This window comes from Mesocricetus auratus, unplaced genomic scaffold (assembly GCF_017639785.1).
Source record: "Mesocricetus auratus isolate SY011 unplaced genomic scaffold, BCM_Maur_2.0 Super-Scaffold_100006, whole genome shotgun sequence".
Taxonomy (NCBI): Eukaryota; Metazoa; Chordata; class Mammalia; order Rodentia; family Cricetidae; genus Mesocricetus; species Mesocricetus auratus.
The window spans coordinates 27,906,092-27,930,376 of NW_024429190.1; the positions used below are offsets into that span (position 1 = coordinate 27,906,092).

Genomic DNA, 24,285 nt, shown 5'->3' on the forward strand with positions numbered 1-24,285 from the left:
AATCTGAATCAAGCAAAGATTACACCTTTCACAAGAACTCTTAACAACCTGTCTTCCTGGCTCTACCTCAAGACATGATGACTGACATTGTGACCTAACAGGATTGCACAAAGGATAGTATTCCATGCTACAGCAAAAAGAGACTCCATCAAAGCTTTAATATGCTGCTAGAGCAAGACAACCCATCTGCAAAAGATGAAAATGACACCCAAACTTTAGGAGTAGCCATTATCCACAACAAAGTAGTCCTGCATAGTAATGACTATGTGTTGTTGGTATGAGATTTCACCTGAAGAATCCAATAATGTGAACATATCCATGGACACTAATTAAACAAAGAAATGTAAAGTTCCATTTTCTAACTGACTCTCCAATGAGAAGCAGACTTGCGTGTAATAGTATTATATGGTAATAAGTTCTGTCTGAAGCCATACATGTATGACAAGTATTAAATAAAACGGAATGCATAGTAATATATTGAAATATGAAAATTAATTTTCATCTTTTCTTTAAAATAATGAATTCCCTACGAGGAAGTTAGTTGTTTGCTTAAATGGATTCATGAGAATACTTTGATGATAATATAAACTGACCAGTGGTTTTTCACATCTATCTAAAATTTTTAACTTTGTTTTTTCTACAGCACTCTCAATAATAATAATATTACTAGACTTTCGGTGGCAAGTTTCAACCATATGCCGAAACTTAGGACATTGTAAGTAGCCAACGTGTGCAGAAAGATGGATATAATTAATTGAAAGCTTTTTCTTCAATACAATTTCTAGTAAGCAGTGGATGAGACCATTAGTTCATTATAGCATAGGCAAAAAAAGCACAACCTAGGAAGAATTCTAACAGTGCTTTTTAAGAAAAAATGAACTGTTACTGTTATAAATTATATATATATAGTAGAAAGTTTAGAGTAAAATAAAACATTTACTTTGCACTATTGTAGAGGTCACATTTCATTAAGAAATAGAAGACTCCTTGATTGGCTGTCAGAAATGATAAATGGGAAATCTTTAAGATTTTATTACTGTATTAGAAGCAGACCTAATACAACTTAACTGATCCAGTGTTCTCTGGAATGTAAAGTCAGGACATCACCCACTGGTGCTTGCATAATTAAAGCTGTGTCAGCGTTTATATTTCAAAATATCTTTCCAGACTTACAACAATTGTTCAGCTATTTTTGTGAAATAAAGTATGAGCTAAGCTTATTTTTCTCTCTCCAAGAACAATTAATCGTTAAGCCCCAATGTGTTAGATATTTAATTTTACTATTTTAAGACATTAGTCTCTTGTGAACTGGCTTTCAAAATTGCCTAGACCTAAAAACTGAGTTACTGGAAACATGGCAACAAAACCAAAGATTTGGGCTTGGGGTGGGGAAATGTATTTTCTAAACAGTTAAGTCTATTCTGACTAAGTTTTCAAAATAGTTCCAATTTTAAAATAGCAATAACCAAGCCTGGCACGGGTATGCACAGTTGGCATCCATTCATTTGAGAGACAAAACAGGAAGCTAAGGCATTCAAGGCTAGTCTTTGCTACATAGAGAGGTCTAAGAAGGTTGCGTTGCATAAGTCTCTCCCTTATAAAATAAATGAATAAATAATCAATCAAATTCATCTTACTTCTTATAAATACACATTGACTTGTGTGTAGTGGTACTGCCTTTAACCCTAATATTCAGGTAGCAAAGGCATGTAGAGCTAATTAATCCAATGCCCATCTTGTCTACATAGTGAGTTCCAAGCTAGCCAAGGATGCATGCTTGAGACATTATCTAAAAGAATAAAATAAAAAGTTTATCAAATTATAAGTTTTTAATACCTTGACAATGCTAATTAAATAACTAAATTCATTTCCCTATAGAATGAGATTAATAGCCTCATTTACTCAAGCATATTTGACAAAATCAGTTTAGTGTTAACTTTATGAAATGTATGTGAAAAGAAACAACCACAATTTTAACCCCTGTTAAAAGAAATCAACTGAAACTGTAAAACAATATACCATTGCATTTTAGTGTCTTTATCTGCTGGGATCCATACACTAGCTTGCCTTTCCCAAAAGCTAGTATTTAACCTCAGGATATCCTTTCTAATTTTGATGCAGGACATCCTGGTTCACATACACACATTCAAGGAGAATAAAGCCATCATTTAACTTTAAATTCCTTGCCTTTTTGTTGGTTCATCTTTGATACATAAAAATTCCATTTTTATACTCTGATCATCTTTCTAGGCTGTGTTCTATGTTTTACTACCCATTATCATTATTGAATTAGAATTGAACACATCAGCTAAAAGGGGCTAAAATTGTTTCACTGTGTCATAGACAATTCTAAGAATGATGTTTTGATTTATAGCATTAGATGCCCCTTTCTTTAGTTTGAGCAAATGTAAAAGCCAGTTTGAAGTCATTTACCTAATTTAGTGAATACATTTGCCTGATATTTTATTAATGGGAAAGTACTATTTGCAATTTGGAAGGAATCCACGATCTTGAGCAGATCCTGGCAACATAAAGGGGTCTTATTTAATTTCTCCCTTCCAAGCTACTTTTGCCTTTTATTTGTTCTCTTTGCTCTTTGAAGCTAGATCTAAGAGCCAAATTCAACTAATCCCTTTTCTGAGCAACTGGATGGGGTGGGGTGGGGTGGGGAAAGAAGTGAGGAAGGGGAAAAATTAGAAGAGGTATGTTAAAAACAGACTATTTTATATTGAATTACTACTCATCTTGCACAACAAAATAGTGCCATGCTAAAATGACTTTGTAAACCGTTGCTATAGAAACTAATACTAGTATGGCTTTGCTGATATTTGACCTATAAGCCACACCTTTTGTTCTGAACACTCGCCTTCCATCCCTCTTCATGCCCACAGCCCTGGACCATTTCCATTGGTTCTTATTATGTTTGGTTTGCAGAATAATTTGCCCTGAGCTGATATTTTTTCTTACTACCCTTTTGAGTGAATATAGGCAAAATAATTTCATGATCCTACTTTTTCTGTCTTTTTACCTAGCTCAGTAAAGGGAGAGAATTGACTCATATTTGTGAAACAGTTTACTTATCTGATAAATAATTGTATAGAAATTCCCTAAAATATGTATATAATGTTTGAATTAACAATCTGCTATTTCTTGCTTTGAACTCTTGCCTCTTTTAGTCGACTGCATTCGAACAACCTGTACTGCGACTGTCACCTGGCCTGGCTCTCAGACTGGCTTCGCCAAAGGCCTCGGGTGGGCTTGTACACTCAGTGTATGGGCCCATCCCACCTGAGGGGACATAATGTAGCTGAAGTTCAAAAACGAGAATTTGTCTGCAGTGGTAAGATCAGTAAGGTTACAATATATTTTCTTACACTATGGTGTAACAAGTGTGAGAAAGTCAAATTTCAAAGGTTCAGATTTGCTCATCAGGGAGCTATCATGCACTTATCACCATGGAAACTCTATTTTGCATTGAGACAAATCCTAGGATATTTTACCGAGGGCAATTATTGATTGCTTCTATATAAAATCTTTCCATTTGCGTTTGCATCCTACGGTCATATATAAAACTCCTGGATTGTAACAATACATGCAAAATGTTATTTTCTCTTTTATTAATGATTATTATCTACTTTAGAGTGAAAATGACTAGTAATCCTGGTACTGTCTATAAAATTTAGTATAACTCAACTATAACTATAAAAGGATGGGGTATCTCTTCATAAATATATATCTAATGATTCAGTTTTACTAAAATAAATGTATAACTGCACTAACTAGCAGAATGTATGCAAACAAAATTTATCAAATAGCTAACATTTGCTGTGTTTTGTATGTCTAAACTGTATTGTAAAATATTTTAAATACAGCTGCCTCATTTGTTCTCTTGAAACAACTATATGAACATTGTAAATTAATATCTATATTGGAGACTAAAATATGTGTAAAATAATAAGCTTTTTCAATTGTATGTGTTCAGATTCAAGGATTTCAACTTATATAGTTAGTACATACATACATATACACATAACTATATATATTAATTACATATAAGTGACTATGTATTTATGAGTTTATGGCTAGGTGTGCTTGAGAATGATTTGTTTAAATATAATGCAATACATGAATTTTTTATCTTCCTGGGGATCAAACCCAGGCCCTCGTATACCTTGGCAGTAACTCTTCTTCTGTGCCACATCACCAGGCCAAACACAAAATTTGAAATCATTACATAATTGGATTTTCATATTTATGGATTGCGCAGATACGAGTTCAACTAATCAGGGATCAAAACATTTCTAAAAACAAATGATAATTACTGAAACTTTATCGTCTCTTTCTTGTCTATAATCTGTAAGTAATGCACTATTTTAACAAATATTTGCCATCTTTTATATTCTACTCATCGTTGTAGATAACTCAAAAAAGACTGGTATTATAGGGTTGATTCACATAGGATATATCCAAATACAATCCCATCCTATGTAAGAGATTTGTACAGCCACTTGGTCTGGTTGTGAAGGTGCTAGTCTTTTCACCCATGCTTACCTAGAGAGGACTACCATGCGTGGAAAGCAGTTCGCATTTTTAAATGACTGGAAAGAAATTACTAGCTCATCCTTGGACATTTAAAGATGTCTTTTGGGCAATTAAATGTATTTTCCCCACTTTGTGTTCTAACCCCAATTCTCTTATAATGTCACAGAATATTCTCAGTATGTTTGATTGCTTTTTAAAAATCCAAAGAAGTGACTAACAATTCTCCACTAACCATCATTTTTTTCTCTTTTTTGCTTTTTCCTTGCTGCCTTCTAGATGAGGAAGAAGGCAAGTTTGCATTTTTTTTCTGTATGTGTGTGTGTTTTCTCCCTCACTGCATTTTTTAGACTTGCAATATTGTTGTAGTTTGAGAGCTTGTGTGGAGGGATGGATTTATTAGGTAGCCCACAGTCTCATCCTGGCACTTCTCTCCCACTGGGAGAGTCTCTTTCCATAAGATCCCAGAGAGCTATCCTGATTTTCTCCAGAAGCCATGACTAAGCAGGCGCCTGTTTGATGCAGCCTGACTGATGATGTTCTGGTTTTCATTACTCAGCCTGGGAAATCTGATTTCAGAATACTTTTGTTTTCAAATACTGAGTAGTGAAATTACACATCTGCAGGTGACTGCTCATAGCATAAGTTACTATCAGATGAAACCCTGAAAAGAATCATTTGGATGAACAATTACAGAATGATCTCCCATAAATTACTATAATAAGTTCAAAGAAAGCAGCAATTTTGAATCTATCCAGACATCAAACTTCTATTATCTAGTTTTCTCCTCCATTTGTTGGCACAAGGTAACTTAATTTGACGAACAGTTATGTCAACCAAGATGGAAGTCCTCTATATTTCTTCTTTTTTTTCATAAGCAAAGTAAATTACACTACATCAGTTTGATTACAACCAATCTCCTCTTAAGCTTATTAGGAATGATATAGATCATTCGTGACTATATTTTTGTTGTTGTTGTTTGAACTCCTGTTACTTTTGAATAGAACTCTTGTCTTCTCCTAGTTCTAAAATGTTACAATTCTTTATGATTTCTTTTCTTTTAAATCTCAAGATATAACTGCATGCTTTCCAAAATATATTCTAGTGATATTAAGGACACTTGTTTAATGAATAAGTGTAAGAGAACTGATCACTGTCTTCTGCTTTCTTAGTTGAGCATAGTCTACGAGTCCGTCTTTTGGGAAATTCAAGGGTAAACTCTAACTGTTGTTGATTTTTCTTTTGCTTTCAGGTCACCAGTCATTCATGGCTCCCTCCTGCAGTGTTCTGCACTGCCCTGCTGCCTGTACCTGTAGCAACAATATTGTAGACTGCCGAGGGAAAGGTCTCACTGAAATCCCCACAAATCTACCCGAAACCATCACGGAAATGTATGTGCCCTGACTTTTTTCATTTTCCTTCTACCTCCCTACTAAGGCAGTCCATGATTTCCTTTCAGGAAATTTGGGTTTATCAGGCACCTCTGATTAGTTGGCTTATGCATCTCCTCTTTTTAGAAGTGGAGTGACCCTTCCTCTCCTCAATTAAGTAATTGTTGAAATGGTTATGATTTTGATTTTCTCACGAGTAGAATTAAAAGGAATACATTTCAGGAGAATTCTCATTGAATAAGCATTTTGGCTCTTTTAGAGACAATGCGTGTGTCTCATCCTAACTTTGGTGTCTGTATGTTTTGTGATTTTTGGATTCTGGCTAAAACAATGGAGTAAAAAGAGGTAGCCAACACTAGTAAATAAACCACAACTACAGGGTTGCTGCTGTCTCAAAAAGGCAGGTTTACACTGAAATTTCATGATCCTGCTTAAGTATGCATAGAATATGAAAAAACAGAATGTGCTAGATCATAGCAAATATCAAGTTTATTATTTAGCTAGAAAACATTTTAAGGTATGAGGCTTAGTCACTACCCCTATCAAAAGCTCAATTCTCTTGACAGTTATAGACCTTCCTTTTATAGCACTGAGCATTGAGTGTTAATTTCCTTGTGAAATCAAAGTCATGGGCATAAAACAGATGCATATAAGATACAATTCAGGATGTCAGCATCATAGGAGGTATCAAGGAAAATCTTTACCCCATTTTCCACTAATGAAGAAGGTATCTCTAATAATCTAGACCATCATGTTATAATTTTACAGGCTAGCTTTTGATTGTTCACTTAATAAAAGAGGAACTGTTTCTCATAAAAAGCTAAAAGAACTATTATTTTCGAAAACCCCATTTTCAACCTATTTTTAATTGACATAATAAATTCTTCAATTTCCTTCGTATGAGAATAATCTTGGTTCAAAAAGTCTGTCTTTGTTATTTTCATGTATAATAACTGCTTCTTAATGTGTTTAGAGGATTGGGGTAAGAAACAATATTCTACAGAGCCTCCACAATCCACTGCAATTTTATACAAGCACCAAACCAATGCATGCACATAATAGTGTCTCCAGCCAAGGTTTTCTTGGTGGAATAGCAAAGATACCATTTCCACATGTTGCTTTTTTAGCTGAATATTGCAAGAATTAGAGAAGTGCCAGGTCAGGTTCCACAAGAAAGACCCGCTAGCAGCAAATGACAGACGTGGAAGTGAATGGTAGACCACAGAGATTATAGAGCTGGATGTTAACATTTTCATTTTGATGAAATTTTCATTACAAAAGAATAGTGTTCTAATAAATCTCTATCTATCATTGAATCCATGCATTATTGGAGGTCTCCGAGCTTCGTTAGAATATAGAAGACAGTTTGAAGTAGATTATGAGAAGAAAGGCACAATAATCACTTAACCACATGCATAATGTACAATAGAGACAATAAAAGGCAGTAGCATGCAGTCAGTAATCCTTATTCTTTAAAAGTTTGCATCAGTGTACTAAATTTTATGGATATATATTCATACATAGCATTGGATTTCATAAAAGCAATTTCTTTCAAATATATCATGTACTGTGGTCATATTCACCTTAGTTCAGTTTCCTTCCCTCTCCAGCTTGCGTTTCCCTTCTGCTACCCTCTCCTTCTATCCCCCATTCTCTCTTTTTCTTTCAGGATTTGTATGTATATATACTTTTTGTGTGTGTGTATATATATATATATAGTATAGATTAGGTGCTACTTTTATATATATATGTGTGTGTGTGTGTGTGAATATGCATATATATGGTTTATATTTCTGTGAGGAATATTTAGGACCAACAAATGGAAGAAAACATAAAATGTGTAATATTTATTTTTTCTCTGTCTGGTTTGTTGATTTGGTATGTTGATTTCTAGTTGCATTCACTTTACAGAAAACTACTTAGGTCTCTCCCCTTTAGAGACAAATCAAATTTCATGGTGTTTAAATGTAGGTCCCATTCATTTGCTGATAGTTATGATATATAACTTAGCTATTGAGACTAGTGTTGCCATAATAAATCTGGATGATGCACAGGTATCTCTGTGATGCATTGCCTTCAGTTCATAGTTTGTTTAGTTTTTTAACAAGAAAACAGCATACTGACCTATCCAGACACAAATACATATTCAGAATATCAAAACACCATCAATTTTCCAGAGATGTTTCTTTTAATTAATGACTAATGATTTAGTAAGAGCTTCTAATAGCTATGGGATGATGAAGCAAGTATCCATTGTTAAAAGAGTTGAATAGATACAGTTGAAGGCTGGAGGCATCACGGAGTGTACAGAGGTGAGGCTGAGATATAGTGGAAAAGAAGAGTTGGTATATATTGTTTACGATCTTGGGTTTATCTGTCATTTACTGACTCTGAATTCTTGATCAAGTTACTTCTTTTCCATGATTTCATCATTTTTGGAAACTGAGAAGTGTTGTCAGTGGGAAATAAAATGTAGAATCATATACATTTAGCATAATCTAATCATTCTAAAATTATACCTGTAACATGGAACCCAAAGTACAAAAGTAGCACCTAATCTATACTTCATAGGGAGGTGGTGAATGCAAGGGAGCTCCCTGAGTTAATAGAACATGTTGAGTCTTCACAACAAAGATAGACAGATCTTACAAGAATGCTGCTTGGATGACATGTTATAATGTACAGAACAGAGGAAAAGAACATTGAAAAATGGGACTTTTTGTGCAGCTTCATAGAGGGTCTCAATACTATAAAATCTTGGGCTGTGTTTGGAATACACCAGGAAACATGCATTTTTAATTGAATCTTCTGAAAGTATTAGTCTTAGGACTGTATGTCAATGGACTTTCAAGGCAGAAGATACCTAAGAATCTATTGCATTGCCCTTTGAGGATGTTTGAAAAAGAGGAAATGTTGGACAGTAATGAGAAAGGGACATGAAACAGATGAGAGATAACACAGAGGCTCAGTTAGCAGGGATTAATATTGGCAAGGATTTATGGGAAAATGTAGCAAAAGTGATGCCAATTTCAAACATAAGCAGTGGAGAGATTGATTGTATCACTGAAAACAGTAATTAACAATAACAAAACAACTCAGGCAACAACACAGTGAAGGTTATAATATTTTTAAGTACAGAAGGAACTTACCTAAGTCAAACATTTTGAAGTAACTGATGCAACAAAATCTATGCTGAAAGGTAAATTCATCAAGGAGCCAAGGGAAGGAGAGAAGAGGCTAGAGAGCCTGAGCAGGCTAGGATAGGGAAAGCAAGAAGGAGCCTCCAAACAAAGAGGTCTGCTCAGGCAAGTGTTGCTGTCGGCAAGCCAGCTGACATCCAAAAGCAGTTCTGGCTTTTAACCATGTGAAGGAATCCAATTTTGTCAATGGCAATTACAAAAGACACTGATGAACGTTAAGACTAAGTATACCAAGGACTAAAAAGGAACATTGCAAAGGGTTTGCCTCAGTGTATATAATAATAGTAATAATAACAATATCTCTTATTTAAAAAACAGAATAATCTAGAAACCTGAAATCATTAGTAAATTAGAATGAAAGAATATCTTTGGGGAAAACTTAAACATGTGTGTGGAAAAGCAAGAGTTAAAGAAGTTATGTGTACACACAGGAAGAAAGCAGGCAGATCAGCTCATGGCAAAGAGGTACTAGCAGATGTTCTAGAAGAGGAAGCTAGACGCAAAAATATATCAAAAGCAATACAGTGATATGGGACATTTTAAATAGCTTGTTCAATTAATCATTTTTATTTTTCATTTTAGCACTTTGCCTCTACCTTGCATGCTCAATGGACTTCACATAATGGTGGAGTTTAGTAGCATGGAAGTTATACTAAATAGAGTATCCCATTGGGTTTACCTCTATTAAAGAGGTGATATTGTGGTACAATAACTTAAATTTATAAGTAGGTATAAAAGTGCATGTCAGGCTATACATGAATTTTATTTCTCTGATTATTGCATTATTATTCAATCAGAATGAAACACCTTCAGAAGTGTAGCATACAAGCTTAGTAACTCCCTTTTTTAAAAAGCCAAATTTGAAGTGGGAATGCATAGAAATGAATCCTATTTCCTGCTAGCTTGTGTCGACAGCCTCTTCTAATGTTATCTTTTCTGTTCAATATTCTATATTATATTTTATTTTAGACAACACTCACTCTCTTGTTTAAGATGTCCTTAAACTTTTTTTCAATCCTCTTGAATCAGCACAGGGTTCGGGACAGAGTTAGGTTTAGGGCACACACTATTAACTCTAACTTCAGCTCCTCTGTTAAATATTCTCACATCACCCAAGAAATTTGGTTTATTATGATTGATGTCATACTATCCTGTTAGAATGAAAGCACCGTCATCTCTTTGTGTCCTACAGTTTCTGTCTCAATATTTAGCCAGGGAGGATAAGAAGAGGGAATGTGTTAGAGAAAGTGTGGAGCATATAATGTGGGAAGCTTCTTAGACATTCATAATTATAGCAAAAGGAATGACAATATATGTCAGTAAACACAGTGAAGTGATGGTGAAGAAAAGCTTTATATAAGAAGTAAAATGGAATTGAAAGTAAAAGAAAGTGTGTTGCCAGTGTGGAGGCTTCCATCACTTGACTGATTTGAACTCTGCTGTTACAAAACTTACTTTCAAAGATGGTCACAAACTCCAGCAAGTTGATATGGGATCTTGTCCCTGGAAAATAATCAATAACACCAAATTGATTCTTTGTGTATCCCATCTTAAGATGTAATTTCTTAAATGGTATTTGTAGATGTTATAATTTTCAGTGTAATATGAAAGGTTAGTATAGAATAACAGTTCATACTCCTCTTTTCCAAATTTGGTGTTACATCTAATGTTTTCAATCCATTATACAGATACTCTATCCATTTTAGAAGATGCACAGTGAGAAAATGGGTTGTAATGAATTAGAATATTCAGGTTGGGGCAGGTCTTCTAAATGTGGCTTCAGGGTTTCCAGTGATGAACTGCAAGTTCTCTGGGATTAAAATACTTTTCTGAGACATGTCCATGAGACCGATGAAATATAAAGGAATTGTACTTTGTAGTCAATCTGCTGCTTTTCCTGGTCCAGCAAAATGTAAGCCTCTTGGGAAGAGATGTATAAATGGGAACACACTAGCTTGAACATAACTTCAGTTCTTTTCCATTCTTCTAGACAATTACACATATAAGTATGAAGGGATGAAAGGAACAATAATTTTTGAATGTGAATACATGCTTAAAAACTGTCTTTATATGCTGAGACTACTAAAATTTCCTTTTCAGTTTTGCTCAAGCACTTTTTCCTCTTACTATCATGTAGTTTGTCCTTTTTTGCATGCTAATTGTATAATTTCGTCTTCCAAAATTTTGCATTATTTAATTGAATCTAATAGTACTTATTCAGTGTTAATTTACTATTTAAAATCCTTTTAATATTTTACATGAAAGATTAAATAATTAGGATTTGATCAACTTGCGTTTCATCTGTTCTGCATTAAATGATTTTTAAAAATTGCAAGTTACACATTATGTATTTTACCTATAATATTAATACTAGGCAGGATGAGGCAGAAGGAGTGTCATGAGATTGAGTCCAGCTTGAAATGTAATGAGTTAAAAGCCATATTGAGCTAGAATGAAATCCTATCTCAAATAAACAAAATAAACAAATAATTAGAAATATTCAATAAATCCAAGACAAACCTTATGTAGTATATATTTAATAATATATCAGTATCTCAACTTTTAATGTAATTTGTCACAAAGTAAATAAATAGCATACAATTTCTTTTTTTAATTTTAAAAAGATTTACTTTTGTTTATTGTATGTGTGTGATTGTATACTACATGTGTGTAGAAGAGGTCATATGGAGATGCAGGTGATTGAGAACTGCCTGATGTCCTTGTGAGAAGTCAAACACTGGTCCTTGGCAAGAGCATAAGCTACACGGAAATGTAAAGCCACCTATCCAGATCCAGTTTCCCTTCAATTTAAATCAATTAATAATTTTGAGTGAAGTTATTTTTGCTACAGAAAGTTATTTTCTTGTGCTTAAAGAAATTATTACAGAACTGAATACTGGGGTGATTTTACCTTAGTTTTCCAATGTTAAGAAAGTATTTCTTAGTTACTAATGACTAGGTAGGATTTTTAATTTGTTTATCCATAGAGAATGGATTAGGCAAGGACACGAACAGAGTTGCTTGTTGTGAAAATCACCCTAATGTTCAGGAAGAAAGAAAGGAGCCAAAACATATCTTTGTAACAGACCCTACAAAGATGAGGAAAGGCAAGTCTGGAAGCAGGCATTGATGGGAAGTGATCCCAGTGTGTCATTGTAGCATTAATGTGTTTGATTCCCTAAACCAGTCAACATCACAGAAGCAAAATAGATCTCTCAAAAATGAAAAGTATGTCAATCAGATATAAAAATGGGACTATCTGGGACCCAAAGTATTATTCATTCTCAGAAGGAGCAAATCTGCTATTTTAAAAGGCAATTACATCATGGATTTGTGGTTAATCAGCTTCAGGGATACATATTAAGAATTTAGAGCTGGGCTTTGGTGGCGCACATCTTTAATCCCAGCACTCGGGAGACAGAGGCAGGCGGATCTCTGTGAGTTCGAGGCCAGCCTGATCTACAGAGCGAGTTCCAGGACAGCCTCCAAAACAATACAGAGAAACCCTGTCTCAAAAAAAAAAAGTTTAGACAGTTATTTGCAAATGAAAATAATTAACCAATTTCAAACATAGTGCAAGGCTTGCTTCATGGTAAATATCCAAACAGCTTCAGTTATTATTTTAAAACAAAACAGTAGACACTTTTTTTGCTTCCTTGCATTATAAGGATATTGATGATATATAGGTAGATAGAAAAATAGATGATAGGTAGGTAGAGGATAGATAGATAGATAGATAGATAGATAGATAGATAGATAGATAGATAGAAAGATAGATAGATAGATACATAGATAGATACATAGATGATAGATAGATATAGAGATAGATAATAGGTAAGTGATAGACAAATAGTTAGAGATAGAGATATACATATAGATATAGATGAGAACAATTTTATTGACTGTGAATCTCACTCTTCCTCCATAAATACATTATTTTGGTAAATTTAACTAAGCTAATTTTCCTCTTAATTCATTTATACACTGAAGGATTTTTTCATTTGAATATGTGTCGATATGAACAAATGCAAACAAGTCAACATTTATTCAGGGATGTGCTCCTATAGACAGAGATACACATGTTCATGTACACACATATTTTTTGTATTGCTTTAGAGGAAGAGACCAAATGGAGGGATTATTTGTCTAATATGGAAATTGCAGTTGAGTTTATGTCTGGGGGATGTATACTAAAATGGCATCAAACGAGATTAAGGAAATAGGTAATTCTCAGGAACAACTCATGTCAAAATAGAAACAGCTTGTAATCAATTAGTATGGACACAATTCTAAGACAAACCTGCTATATGAAAATTACAAACATCTAAAGGCCAATATTTAACTCATCTATGGAGACATTTATTAAACTGAGGAAGTTCCAAATAACAATGCTTATGAGTAAGACGTATTTTAGTCTAAAACATGCTTTCTTGATTCCAGTAGGTATACATGAAGGAAGCTAATAGCATTAACCCATTGCCATAATTTGAATGTAACTTTCCACAAATATAAAGTACTGACTTTAAGATTACTATGTACTGGGTGACAGACTCCCCATTCTAAGGAGTAGTTTGTTTCTGCCCTCAGACTACCTTGGCTGCACTGCTCAATTTAACTTTCAAAAGATAGAGTCATTGCTCTTTGCCCTCCTTTTGCCGGTTAAATCCATGTTTCAATCTCTGACAGCTGTTTTTCCCATTTATGTTAAAAAGCAGATGGAGAAAATGCAAAAAGATGTCAGTTTTATGGCCATGTATAATCAGCATCTGGGCTGTATGTTACAGGCACAGTCAATTGGAATTCATATCTTACTTAGTATCATAAAAACCTTTTGTACCTTCTAAGACAGTAAAGAACAAACTAAACATTGCTAAGTATGATTCTAGATCTTATAACCAGATTTTTTTCGGTTTTAATGTGAATTATATATGTGTGTTTGTTATAGTGACAGAGTTATCTGAAAAATTGTATTACTAATTGATTTATAAACATTATTTACCGCCATATATTAATTTCGCACTAGAGATACTATCAGGTGACAGATTTATTGTTTAAATAGTGTGAGTTGATTACTAGGATTTGTGGACATTTTACTGTATAATATATATGTGTATATATCTTATTTTTATTCATCTCCTTTCTACAAGGAAATATAATATATTTTATTAAAACTGCACCTCTTACAAAGTTACTGTTTTTCATCATTTTTCAAAAATTGAAACCAAACACCAAGAACAAAGATGGCTTCTGTAAAGTCCTTAAAGCTAATGATGGTAGATTCAGATTTAATTCAACTCTGTAAATGCAAAGTTTATGCTTTTAATCAACAAAGGATTAGTATTTTAAAAGTCTTGAATCTTCACATAGCAAACCATATAATGACTGATTACAAAGGCCCTTTTAAAATTCAGCCTGTGTATCTTAATTTGTGTTTTCTTTAAAAATAATTCAACACAGAAAACATTGAAACGGATAAGAAGTGAATGTTAAAGTGGACTGATTTGCGTAATATCTCATAGATGTATGCATGATTAGCTTGGCAATTTCCTAAACATTATGTTATGGTGAGTTTTACGAAATTTATGTGTTTAATGTCTACACCATTATAATCACTACAGAGTATTTTATGTCACAGAGCAGCATATCAGCAAGTGATACAGTGGTACTTTTCTGTGTTCACAGCTAAACCTCCACACAGATCTGGTTCTCTGTAGTCTCCAGTTTCCCAGCAGTCTTCCTGTTTCTTTAATCTTTGAAACACAGCCTGAAGTTCCTGTGATCAGTGGCTGTTAGGAAGCCCAAAATTGCTGAGATCTCATGGTATAAATAGAAAGAAATATGCAGTACTAGGTCAAATATGGCAAGAAAGGTCGTTATTGGCTAATTCTACTTGTGAGTATTTTGGGTCGTGTACCCACTTAATAAAATCAATATTTCATCTCACTGAGTAGGTAACTAAAATATCCTTCTAATTTTAAGGAAGTGGGGTAATAGCCATATCTTTCATAAAACAGTGCAGTAAATAAATGTATAAAATGAGCAATTATACATGACTGTCTATTTGTATACAATATAATTACAAAATGTGGATTTGGTAACATAGATCTTGTCAATTAAATTGGTACTGGCAAGTTTAGGTGATATGAATTGCTCTTTCAGTATGCAGGAAATTGAATTTCTACCCACTTTGTTAAATCTGTTTTTATTTTCTAAAAAAGACATAGCAGAGACTCTGAAGGATTGACATTTGGGAAGCTCTTAATTATTGTATGTTTTATCCTAATCATGCAAATATGTCTTATCCATTACACTATCTGTTTCCATAATCTTGAAATGGTTTTAATTAGATTCCTCATGGAACAATGGACTCAAATGCGCACTCTTTGAAATTCAGCAGATCCTATGCTAATAAGCAGAGATCAGAAGCTAACAGAGTTAAAAAAATGTAAATATAGTCTGCCTTTTTCTTAACCTGAAAATGCAGATATTTTCCTTTCTTATTTATATCGTCTGATCAAATGCTTTTTTTTTCTCTTATTTATTATGGGGACACCACTAAAGGTGAATGTTATTTAGATTATCAAGTATATTCTTTTAAAGAAAAAAGAACATTTTGTTCAACAAAGCTAAAAGTGTAAGCAAAGTAAGTTAGTAGATCATGGTCCATTAAGTACGAATGAAATGAAAATGAAATAATTTAAAGTTTACTTGTTGTCCATCACTAGTAGAATATCTTCTCATGGTACAATAAACATTTAAGGAGGGATGCAATCATGTTGATCCTTAATGGACTGTTGAAACAATATGATAAAAATACAAAACAAAAAACGACAACAACAATAAACAATTACCTACTAACTGTAAAGAGCAATACAAGCTTTTTCAAATACTCCTTTTATCTGTGTTGAAAAGCAAGTAAGAATAGGGAGCAGGTCCATCTAGCATGCCATTGTTCAGTGTACTGTCATGTAAGTTTTAAGGGAAGGAGTCTTCACTGTGAAATTTACATCATGGTGCATCACAACAGTTAACAATACAGATGGTATCATTATTCACATTTGAGGCATTGCATTTCTGTATAAAATATAATTTTATCCTATACTCTGTTTTATAATTTTATAACATTGAATAATCCATTTCTTAAAATATCATTCATACTTGTGATTTATCTAAATATGAGTGTTTCAATGAAAATGATTAAATATAACTTAATAACAGGTATTTATGGGCAAGAGAGGTAGTTCCACAGTTAAGATTACTTACTGTACAATCATGAATACCTGAGATCAAATCATAGAACCCATGTAACAAATGGGGTATCCTGCAATTGCCCATAACTCTGTCTCAGGGAATTCAGCACACACTTGTGTCTCCATGTCCACAAGCATGATCATCTGTGCATACCCATGTGCTTATGTATGCAGACAAATGCACAACTTTAAAGGAAATAATACATTTCAAAGCCAGTGTTAAAGCACGCCTAATTGCCACTGGAATAATTAGAAATTGCTATAAAATTCTAGGTACTGAAACTTTAAAACCAGAAATTAACATTAAACTACCCACACAATACCTTAAGTTCTATTAAAGAATAGAATTAGTTAGGATAAATGGCTGATGGAAACAGAGGCAGACTCCCACAGCTAAACACTGAGCTGAACTCAAGGAACCCAGCGACAGAGAGGGAGGACTGATGAGCAAAGAGGTTAAGACTGTGCTGATTTAACCCCCAGAAACAGCTGACCTGACAAAGGTTAGCTCTTGAATACCAGACTGATGGCTGGGAATCTAGCATGGGATTGATCAAGACCCCCTAAATGTGGGTGTCAGTGAGGAGGCCTAGGCAATCTATTGGGACTTGGATAGTAGATCAGTATTTATCCCTGGCATACAAATGGACTTTGGGTGCCCATCAAACAATGGGAGATGCACTCTCACCCTGGACACTTGGGGGAGGGTCTAGGGCCTTGGATGAAATGACAGACTATGGACACCCCCATGGAGGGCCTCACCCTGCCTGGGGAAATGAGAGAGTATTGGGGGTGTTGGTGGGAGGGCATGGGAGGAGGGGAGGGAAAGGCAGAGAGACCTGGGATTGGCATGTGAAGCAACCATGTTTCTAATTTAAATTTAAACTTAAAATTAATAATAAAAAGAAGTCAGCTACTCACAATTTAGTTTAATATTTACTCTATTTTTATTTATGTGTATATGTAAGAAGTATGCACAGGTGTTAATGCTTGTACCCGGAAAGCATAAGATCCCCTACAGCTGGAGTGATAAATAGTTGTGAGCCTTCTGACAAGGGTCCTGGGATCTTCTGTAAGATCAGTATACAACCTTTATCACAGAGTGATCTTCCGATCCCCTGGCCCACTCCTTATTTTTGAGACACAATTAATCAATCGGGAATTCAGCATTCAACGAAAATGGCTAGCCCATAAAAACCTCGACTGTCTGGCCATCTCTCCTGCTCCATCCAGCCTTGGACTTGCAGACATATACCACCAATGTTTACATAGGTACTGGAAATCAAAACTCGGGTTCTCAGGTTTGCCCGATAGAGAACTTCAATCTGAACTTTCCCCTCAGTCTTAAATCCATACTTGTTAATACGGATGGTTTCCTGTCTTCTGGGATAAATCTGCCTATAAATCAACAATCTGATAAGGAGAAAATATGCATATGCAAATATAAAAATGTATATGCATATGCATTTTTCATATACCTGTATACATACATGTGTGGACATCTGGAAAACATTATGCACATATATACTTATGAACATATGTACACATATATGTTCTATGAGTACACATATATGTGTATATGTAAATTTAAGTCCAGACAGCAAAATATTATTTATTCTAAGGAGTTTAATATAAGAGTTTAATATATTAGAATTTCCTGAAACTTGTAGGAAGGTAGTGCAGATAAAAAAAATTTCTAATTACATCCAACTCTACAAAAGTCGAAATAAAATGACAAAAAGCCAAGTTAAAGTAATAAAAAAAAAGTAAGAGGATACATCTAGCAGAAGTTGACGTTATGATGCTAGAGAGGTGGCTTTTGCAGCTACTCCCTAAACAGAACACAAATGTTCTCTAGATTTCCCTTCTTGATGTTTCAGTCTTTCATCAGAAACTCTCGTTGTCTAAATCCTATGCCAGTGGTTGACTGGAGTAAGATTGCAAGGATCCAGGGCAGAAGTGAAAAGAAAGGCTGTGAAATGACACTTGGGTGCTCATATGGGAAAGAGCAAGTTTGAGAGACAATGCTATTGTGGTGAACAAATATATTTACTATGAGACTGGTGAAACCTCCCGCTTTGTGTGTTTAGTGACTGGGTATATGATTCTTATTTTTCTCCAGTAACAGAATCTTAGAGTAGATGGTGTCTGAGAGTTGACTTTACCTGATTTTTTTTATCATATCACAAAAATATTCCACCTATGTTTAACTGCACTTTTCTGACATGGTTTTTACTGTAGTGGTCACATATCAAGTCGGCAGATGCTCATTGTGTACTGAGAATCTCTCCATCATTTATAGATTTAGAATTTAAGGCTATTCATCATGAGAGGCTTCAAAATTAATTTTATGAATGTACCAGTTTCTTCAAATGACAGTATGTTTTTTAGAGGGTAAAGTATCTATAAAATTTAATATAGAGCAATAATTTCATTTTTGAATTTACAATCATCATTATATTGTACATCTAAATTTAGGTCGTCAGTATGTCATTACCTTATACTTTATTAAAATATACACTTCAATCGTTTCTACAGATGCTTCCAACTCTATGTAAGATTCAAGCACAAACCATGACTAGGCAGTGACTGGGTAGTACTCTCATTTCATAAATGCACTACTTTATTCCAACTTTGCTTCACATTTAAAGGGCAGCACGTTTAATTTTAGTACTGATTTTTTTTAAGGAAAAAAAGAAAAGATCTCTCATAAAATCATTAACTTCCCTTCCTGATGTGAAACTTACATCTGAATTAAATGTGTCTAGATTTTTACTCTTCCTTCTAAACACTGATTTTTTTTTTCATTGCAGACGTTTGGAACAAAACTCCATCAGGGTCATCCCTCCTGGAGCTTTCTCACCATATAAAAAGCTCAGAAGAATGTGAGTTGACCGTGTTGTGCAAGATATGTCATTTTTTAAATTATGTAGGTCAAGACTATGCGGGAAAACTAAGCATGAATATTGAAGAGATTGACAGCTTAATGACAATCTGATTGCCAGTTGTATAATAGCACTTTAATCTTAGCAGTGAAACCTTATAATTTGTAATGTTCCCTGTAGTTTAGTTTATTGATTCCCACAAAAAAAATTGGTCATGACATCTTTGGTATGCTATTGTCTAATTAAGGCATGCCATCCTTACTAATAACTTAAGCAAATAGATAGTAGTTGTTTACAGTGTGATTCACCTTTAAACTATAGGATTGTCTGATGTTTCTTGTTAAAAGTTGTACATGTCTTACAGACAATGTTTGCAAGTAAATCCTCTTCTCCTGTAGTCAGTGTCTCACTTAACCCAACTTTGTTTCTGATTGTAGCGATCTAAGCAATAACCAGATCTCTGAGCTTGCCCCAGATGCCTTCCAAGGACTGCGCTCTCTGAATTCACTGTGAGTAGACACTCTTTTTTCTGAGGGAAATCAAAATTTTCTCCATGGCCAAGACTCTTTCAGATAAAGAAAAAAAAACTTTGTCTTTCTATGAATGGATATGAATCCTTCACTACAGTTGTTAATAGTGGATCGCATCCTTTCATGGAAGCCTGCTAACCTGACGCCAGCCAGGTTTTAGGATAGATATTTGTGGGTGTTTTTTTTAACTTAGTTATTCCAAGAATAATAGCTATCCCTTTAGTGAATTTTTTCCAGCTGTAATGAAGGGACAGTTTATTTTGACGTACTCTGGACAACTCTAGATTTGTGGTCTCTTAAATCTATAGCATCATGTGTCTGAGCACAATGCTGGTCCTTAGGACGATGAAGGCCAGTTGTTACTGGGAATAAATGAGCACAGAGCTTTCATCCTGTCTTTATCACAGCAGGGTTTTCCCCAAGAATAGCCTCATATGAGCATTACTTATGAAGGTGAAGAGAACTTTCAGGAAGAGAGCTACATGAATTGGACACAGTCTAAAATAAGTTGCTAAACGTTACCATTTTTTAAACTTTTAAAAACTTTTCAAGGTATACCAAGTACAATAACCTTTAGTTATCTTATAGTTTCAGTGTATAGTTTGGTCAACTTACTTATTAATGGCTTCCATTGACAGAAATTATTGCCAGTCTCTCTGGTTTCAGGAGTCAGTCCCTATTGCCTCCTCCCTATTGCCTTCTATCCTACAGTATTTTTTAATGGGTGGAACAAAAGTTTGTTTACACAAGTTTCTTTTATACCTCAACCTTAAGATCCTTCTGGAAACATTCTCAAGTATATATTTATGCTAATTTGATTAATACATCTACTGAAGGTGTGAAAATATTTTAAGCAATGTAATGTCAAACAACTCTACAGAATTTTCATTAAAGAACTAAAACAGAAACAACTGGAAATTGTTTTTTAATTATGAAAATATTACCATGTCTTAGAGAAGACTTGGTAAGATTTGTGCAAACATGTTAAGAACTATTCTTAGTTTGTACCAAATCACTTAATATTATTAGCATTAACTCTTATTGTGAATTAATATAGCATTGTGTATTATGCTCCTGCATATTAATATAATCAAAAATGTATTATTAGAAGGATATCTTTTAAAATCATAATTAGTTGTATGATTTTATCCTTGGAGCAAAAAAAACTATTACATTTTATATTTACTCATTTATGTGTGTGTGTGTGCGTGTGTGCGTGCGTGCGTGCGTGCGTGCGTGTGTGTGTGTGTGTGTGTGTGTGTGTGTGTGTGTGTGCGTGAGTGGAGAACAGAGAACAGCCTGCAGGAGTTCATTCTTTCCTGTTGCCTGTGGGCCACAGGGATTGAACTCATGTCCGCAGTTTTGGCAGGCACCTTCACTTGCTGAGCCATCTCACTGTCAACCTCATGGGTTTTTGCTTTTCTCACTGTGACAACATTTTCACAATGTTTGAAAGTTACTTTGGTGGCTAGCCTACTAGAGTACTGCTGCTTTCTACACTTTCATTGGTTCTTCTTTTAATCTTGTGAGGAGGAAATACACATACATTCATGTCTTAGTACTTGTGAGTGAAGAAGGGAAAACACCTTTGGGTGTAGATTTCCACTTCCACTTTGTCTATATAAGCTCTCCATTTCTTTGGCACAGGACCCTTCAAGCTAGCTGGCCTGTGAGCTTCTGCACATCCATGTCCATTGTCTCTCATGTCTTAGAAGCACTGGGTTACACATGCAGCATAGCAGATGCTTCTACCCACAGAGCTAACTCTCCACCTCTCAGCAGTTCTAATATTTACTTTTATTTTTATCATATTATGTTTTGCTCTAACTCAGAAACCCCCTTTCTTATTTATAAAGTAAGTTCACAGCAGAGTAACACTGTACCAATCTTATACTTTAAGTCTTGTAATGTTTTATGTTCAATCTAAGCTCCACTCCTTCCTAGGGAGTGGCTGGACAAGTTAGTGATTTCCATGTGTCTTGGTTATTCTGTCTCTAAAATGGGAGCACAGTCTTCCCTTGCTGGCTTTACAGAAGCAGAGAGCCAACTGCTAGTGGCAGTAGGTTTGGCCGTGGCAGATTCTTCACCTATTGAACATCAGTTTGCATATTTCTGGATTTTAAGTATTCCAGAGAAGGCCCATGTCCCAAATCCTTAGCATATGAGCACCTTGTTTTCATCATTTTAAATTAATACCTAGAGAACCATCAGAAGTCACAGACAGGGCTGGAGGATGGCTAGGTGTTTAACAGCTTGTACCACTCTTGCAGAAGACCCAAGTTTATCTTCCAGTACCCACTTCAAGGGTAGACAGCAGCACTCACATGCACATACTCCCATACATTCAGGTACATAATAAAAGAAATGTTTTTTCTTAATTTCATTTACTCTAGTTTCATGTCTTCATCACCTCATTCCCAAGTAAATCTCTAGAGGATACAGTACAATGCTAAATTGCTAATTTTGAGTTTCCTGAAGAATTTTCTTGGACTGCAGTTGACTCTACTGCCTACTATCACATGTTTCACAACCAGGTTTTTCATGACAATGAAAACCTATCCTCTCCATTTATCCCTTGCTTTCTGTTTACTGGGATTTCCTAAATTGTTCACTATTATAATTCTCAAAGTGCTCATCAATATTTTTAATGTATAGGATTAGCTCTTTGGACATGTCTCTTAATAATAAAATCTTTTGCAACAGACTGTACATTGTCCTGTACATTTGTTTTCTGCTGTAGGAACTTTACTTTTGCCAGCTTTCAGCAAGGCAAAATTCAAGCTGCAGCCCGTTGTCCCTCAATCCAAACTACAGGTTTAAAATAGGTTAAATTCTTGGCTTTGTTGCTAGTGGCACAAATAGGAACCCCCTTAATGTGCCTGTATTGTTACAAAGACCAAAAATTTCCCCATCTAAATAATTGCTCTTCTGTGGAGCAGATTCTAAATAAGTCATGAAGAAGAAACCAAGAGACACTACTCAATGTGTTATTAGTCATATTTGAATTTGAATCCAGTTCCTTTTCAGAGGACTTCATTTACGTCTTCCAGGTTCTTAATTTTAATTAACTTTAATTATGTAAAAAGTCTTGCTTCTGGGAGAGAAAGAGAAAGTTTGTGGCCCCTGGTGGTTTCACCAAGCTCCAGTGACGGTCATACATACAAAAGTACACAGACAGCACCAACTGAACTTGATGATTTTAAAATTTGTAAAACAAAAAAACAAGGACACGAAGCTCTGTGGTAGGGAAGGAGGAGTTGGTCTGGCAGGAGTTCTGAGGGATGGGGCCAGTAAATGGGACCAAAATATGTTGTACAAGATTCTGGAAGAATTAATAAAACTTTGCAAAAAATGTAGCACAAATTCTCATTGACCTCCTTGCACTTTATATTTTTATAAAACTTGTCTTTCCTTCATTTTATGCATTTATCTTATTTTCTTGAACACTAATTTGGCTTTGGATAATTTTGATTCATTTCTCTGCTGCTACCATCTTCACACCACTGCCATTTGAGAAAGGTTGTTTATCTGTAATCCTAGCTCTGTATATGTAGACACAGCAGGATCCCTGGTTCTGAGAGAACAGTTTACTCCGTGGGTGAGGTCCGGGTTCAGTGAGTCACTGGGTCTCAATAAGTAAGGGGTGGAAATGAATGAGGAGGCTTGGTGTTGGCTCTGGGCTGAAACCCACAAAACCCACATGTACACACACACACACACACACACACACACACACACACACACACACACACACGTGTGCGGGTGCCCAGTACCCTGGCTTCAAATGGCATTTGGTAAAGGAATCTCATTAATAGGGTATTTAGTATTTGTTAACGGGTATTATTTGCTGTTGATATAACATACCAAGAACACCTCTCCAGTGTATGTCCTGTGTCCTTGCATGATTCCCTCCTCTCATTGCTGTTTTCCTATTTTGTTTGATACTAAAAATATTGACTTACTAATTTTGTAACATGATCCTTTGACAACCCAAATGAAATTTTGCAAAACAAAAATGATTTCATGATACAAATATGACATTACTCCTAACCAAACACCTTAGACATTTCTCCCAAATTAAGTTTGTTAAATGATTCACCTTTGGATTTTTTAAAGTGGTACTTTCACGAATGTCCTTGTTGACTTTTAAATATCAGTGGAATAAACTGAAATTAAGTTTTCAAAATTACACTCTGAATGTTGCTTGGATGTAAAACTCATTCATCTAGGCCACATAAATTGGATGTTTGAAGATGACAGACATTTGCAGTTTAAGTCTTGAATTTAATTGAAGTGGGCACGATGCTTATGGTTTAACAAACTGGCTGGCACATGTAAGGGTACAGTGGCTATTGTTGGTTGATTCAATTCTATTAAATATTGTGAGCTGATGTCAGGTTAATCTGCCCAGTTGTATCTCCTCCTGCTTCTTTTATTCTTTCCCTCAAAGCATAAATTTACCCATTATTATTTCTTTATCCTCACTTCAC

At 34.8% G+C, this 24,285-nt stretch overlaps 1 protein-coding gene and 1 long non-coding RNA gene across 5 annotated transcripts in view; one reads left to right on the forward strand and one right to left on the reverse strand.

Moving 5' to 3' along the window:
* The window catches only part of LOC121140817, a 44,850-nt gene extending 35,662 nt beyond the window's left edge, over positions 1–9,188 (reverse strand). The window contains exon 1 of the long non-coding RNA XR_005877744.1: positions 9,080–9,188. This is a non-coding gene — a long non-coding RNA (uncharacterized LOC121140817). The remainder of the gene's footprint in view (positions 1–9,079) is intronic.
* Slit2 (slit guidance ligand 2) overlaps positions 1–24,285 on the forward strand; it is a 313,096-nt gene that overhangs the window by 195,161 nt on the left and 93,650 nt on the right. For 2 of the 4 annotated variants that reach the window (XM_040747061.1, XM_040747063.1), the window contains exons 7-12: positions 644–715; positions 3,177–3,340; positions 4,819–4,830; positions 5,792–5,930; positions 19,194–19,265; positions 19,703–19,774. In XM_040747061.1, the coding sequence (XP_040602995.1) occupies positions 644–715; positions 3,177–3,340; positions 4,819–4,830; positions 5,792–5,930; positions 19,194–19,265; positions 19,703–19,774 (531 nt within the window). The remainder of the gene's footprint in view (positions 1–643; positions 716–3,176; positions 3,341–4,818; positions 4,831–5,791; positions 5,931–19,193; positions 19,266–19,702; positions 19,775–24,285) is intronic. The other 2 variants (XM_040747062.1, XM_040747064.1) reach the window with 1 other exon arrangement.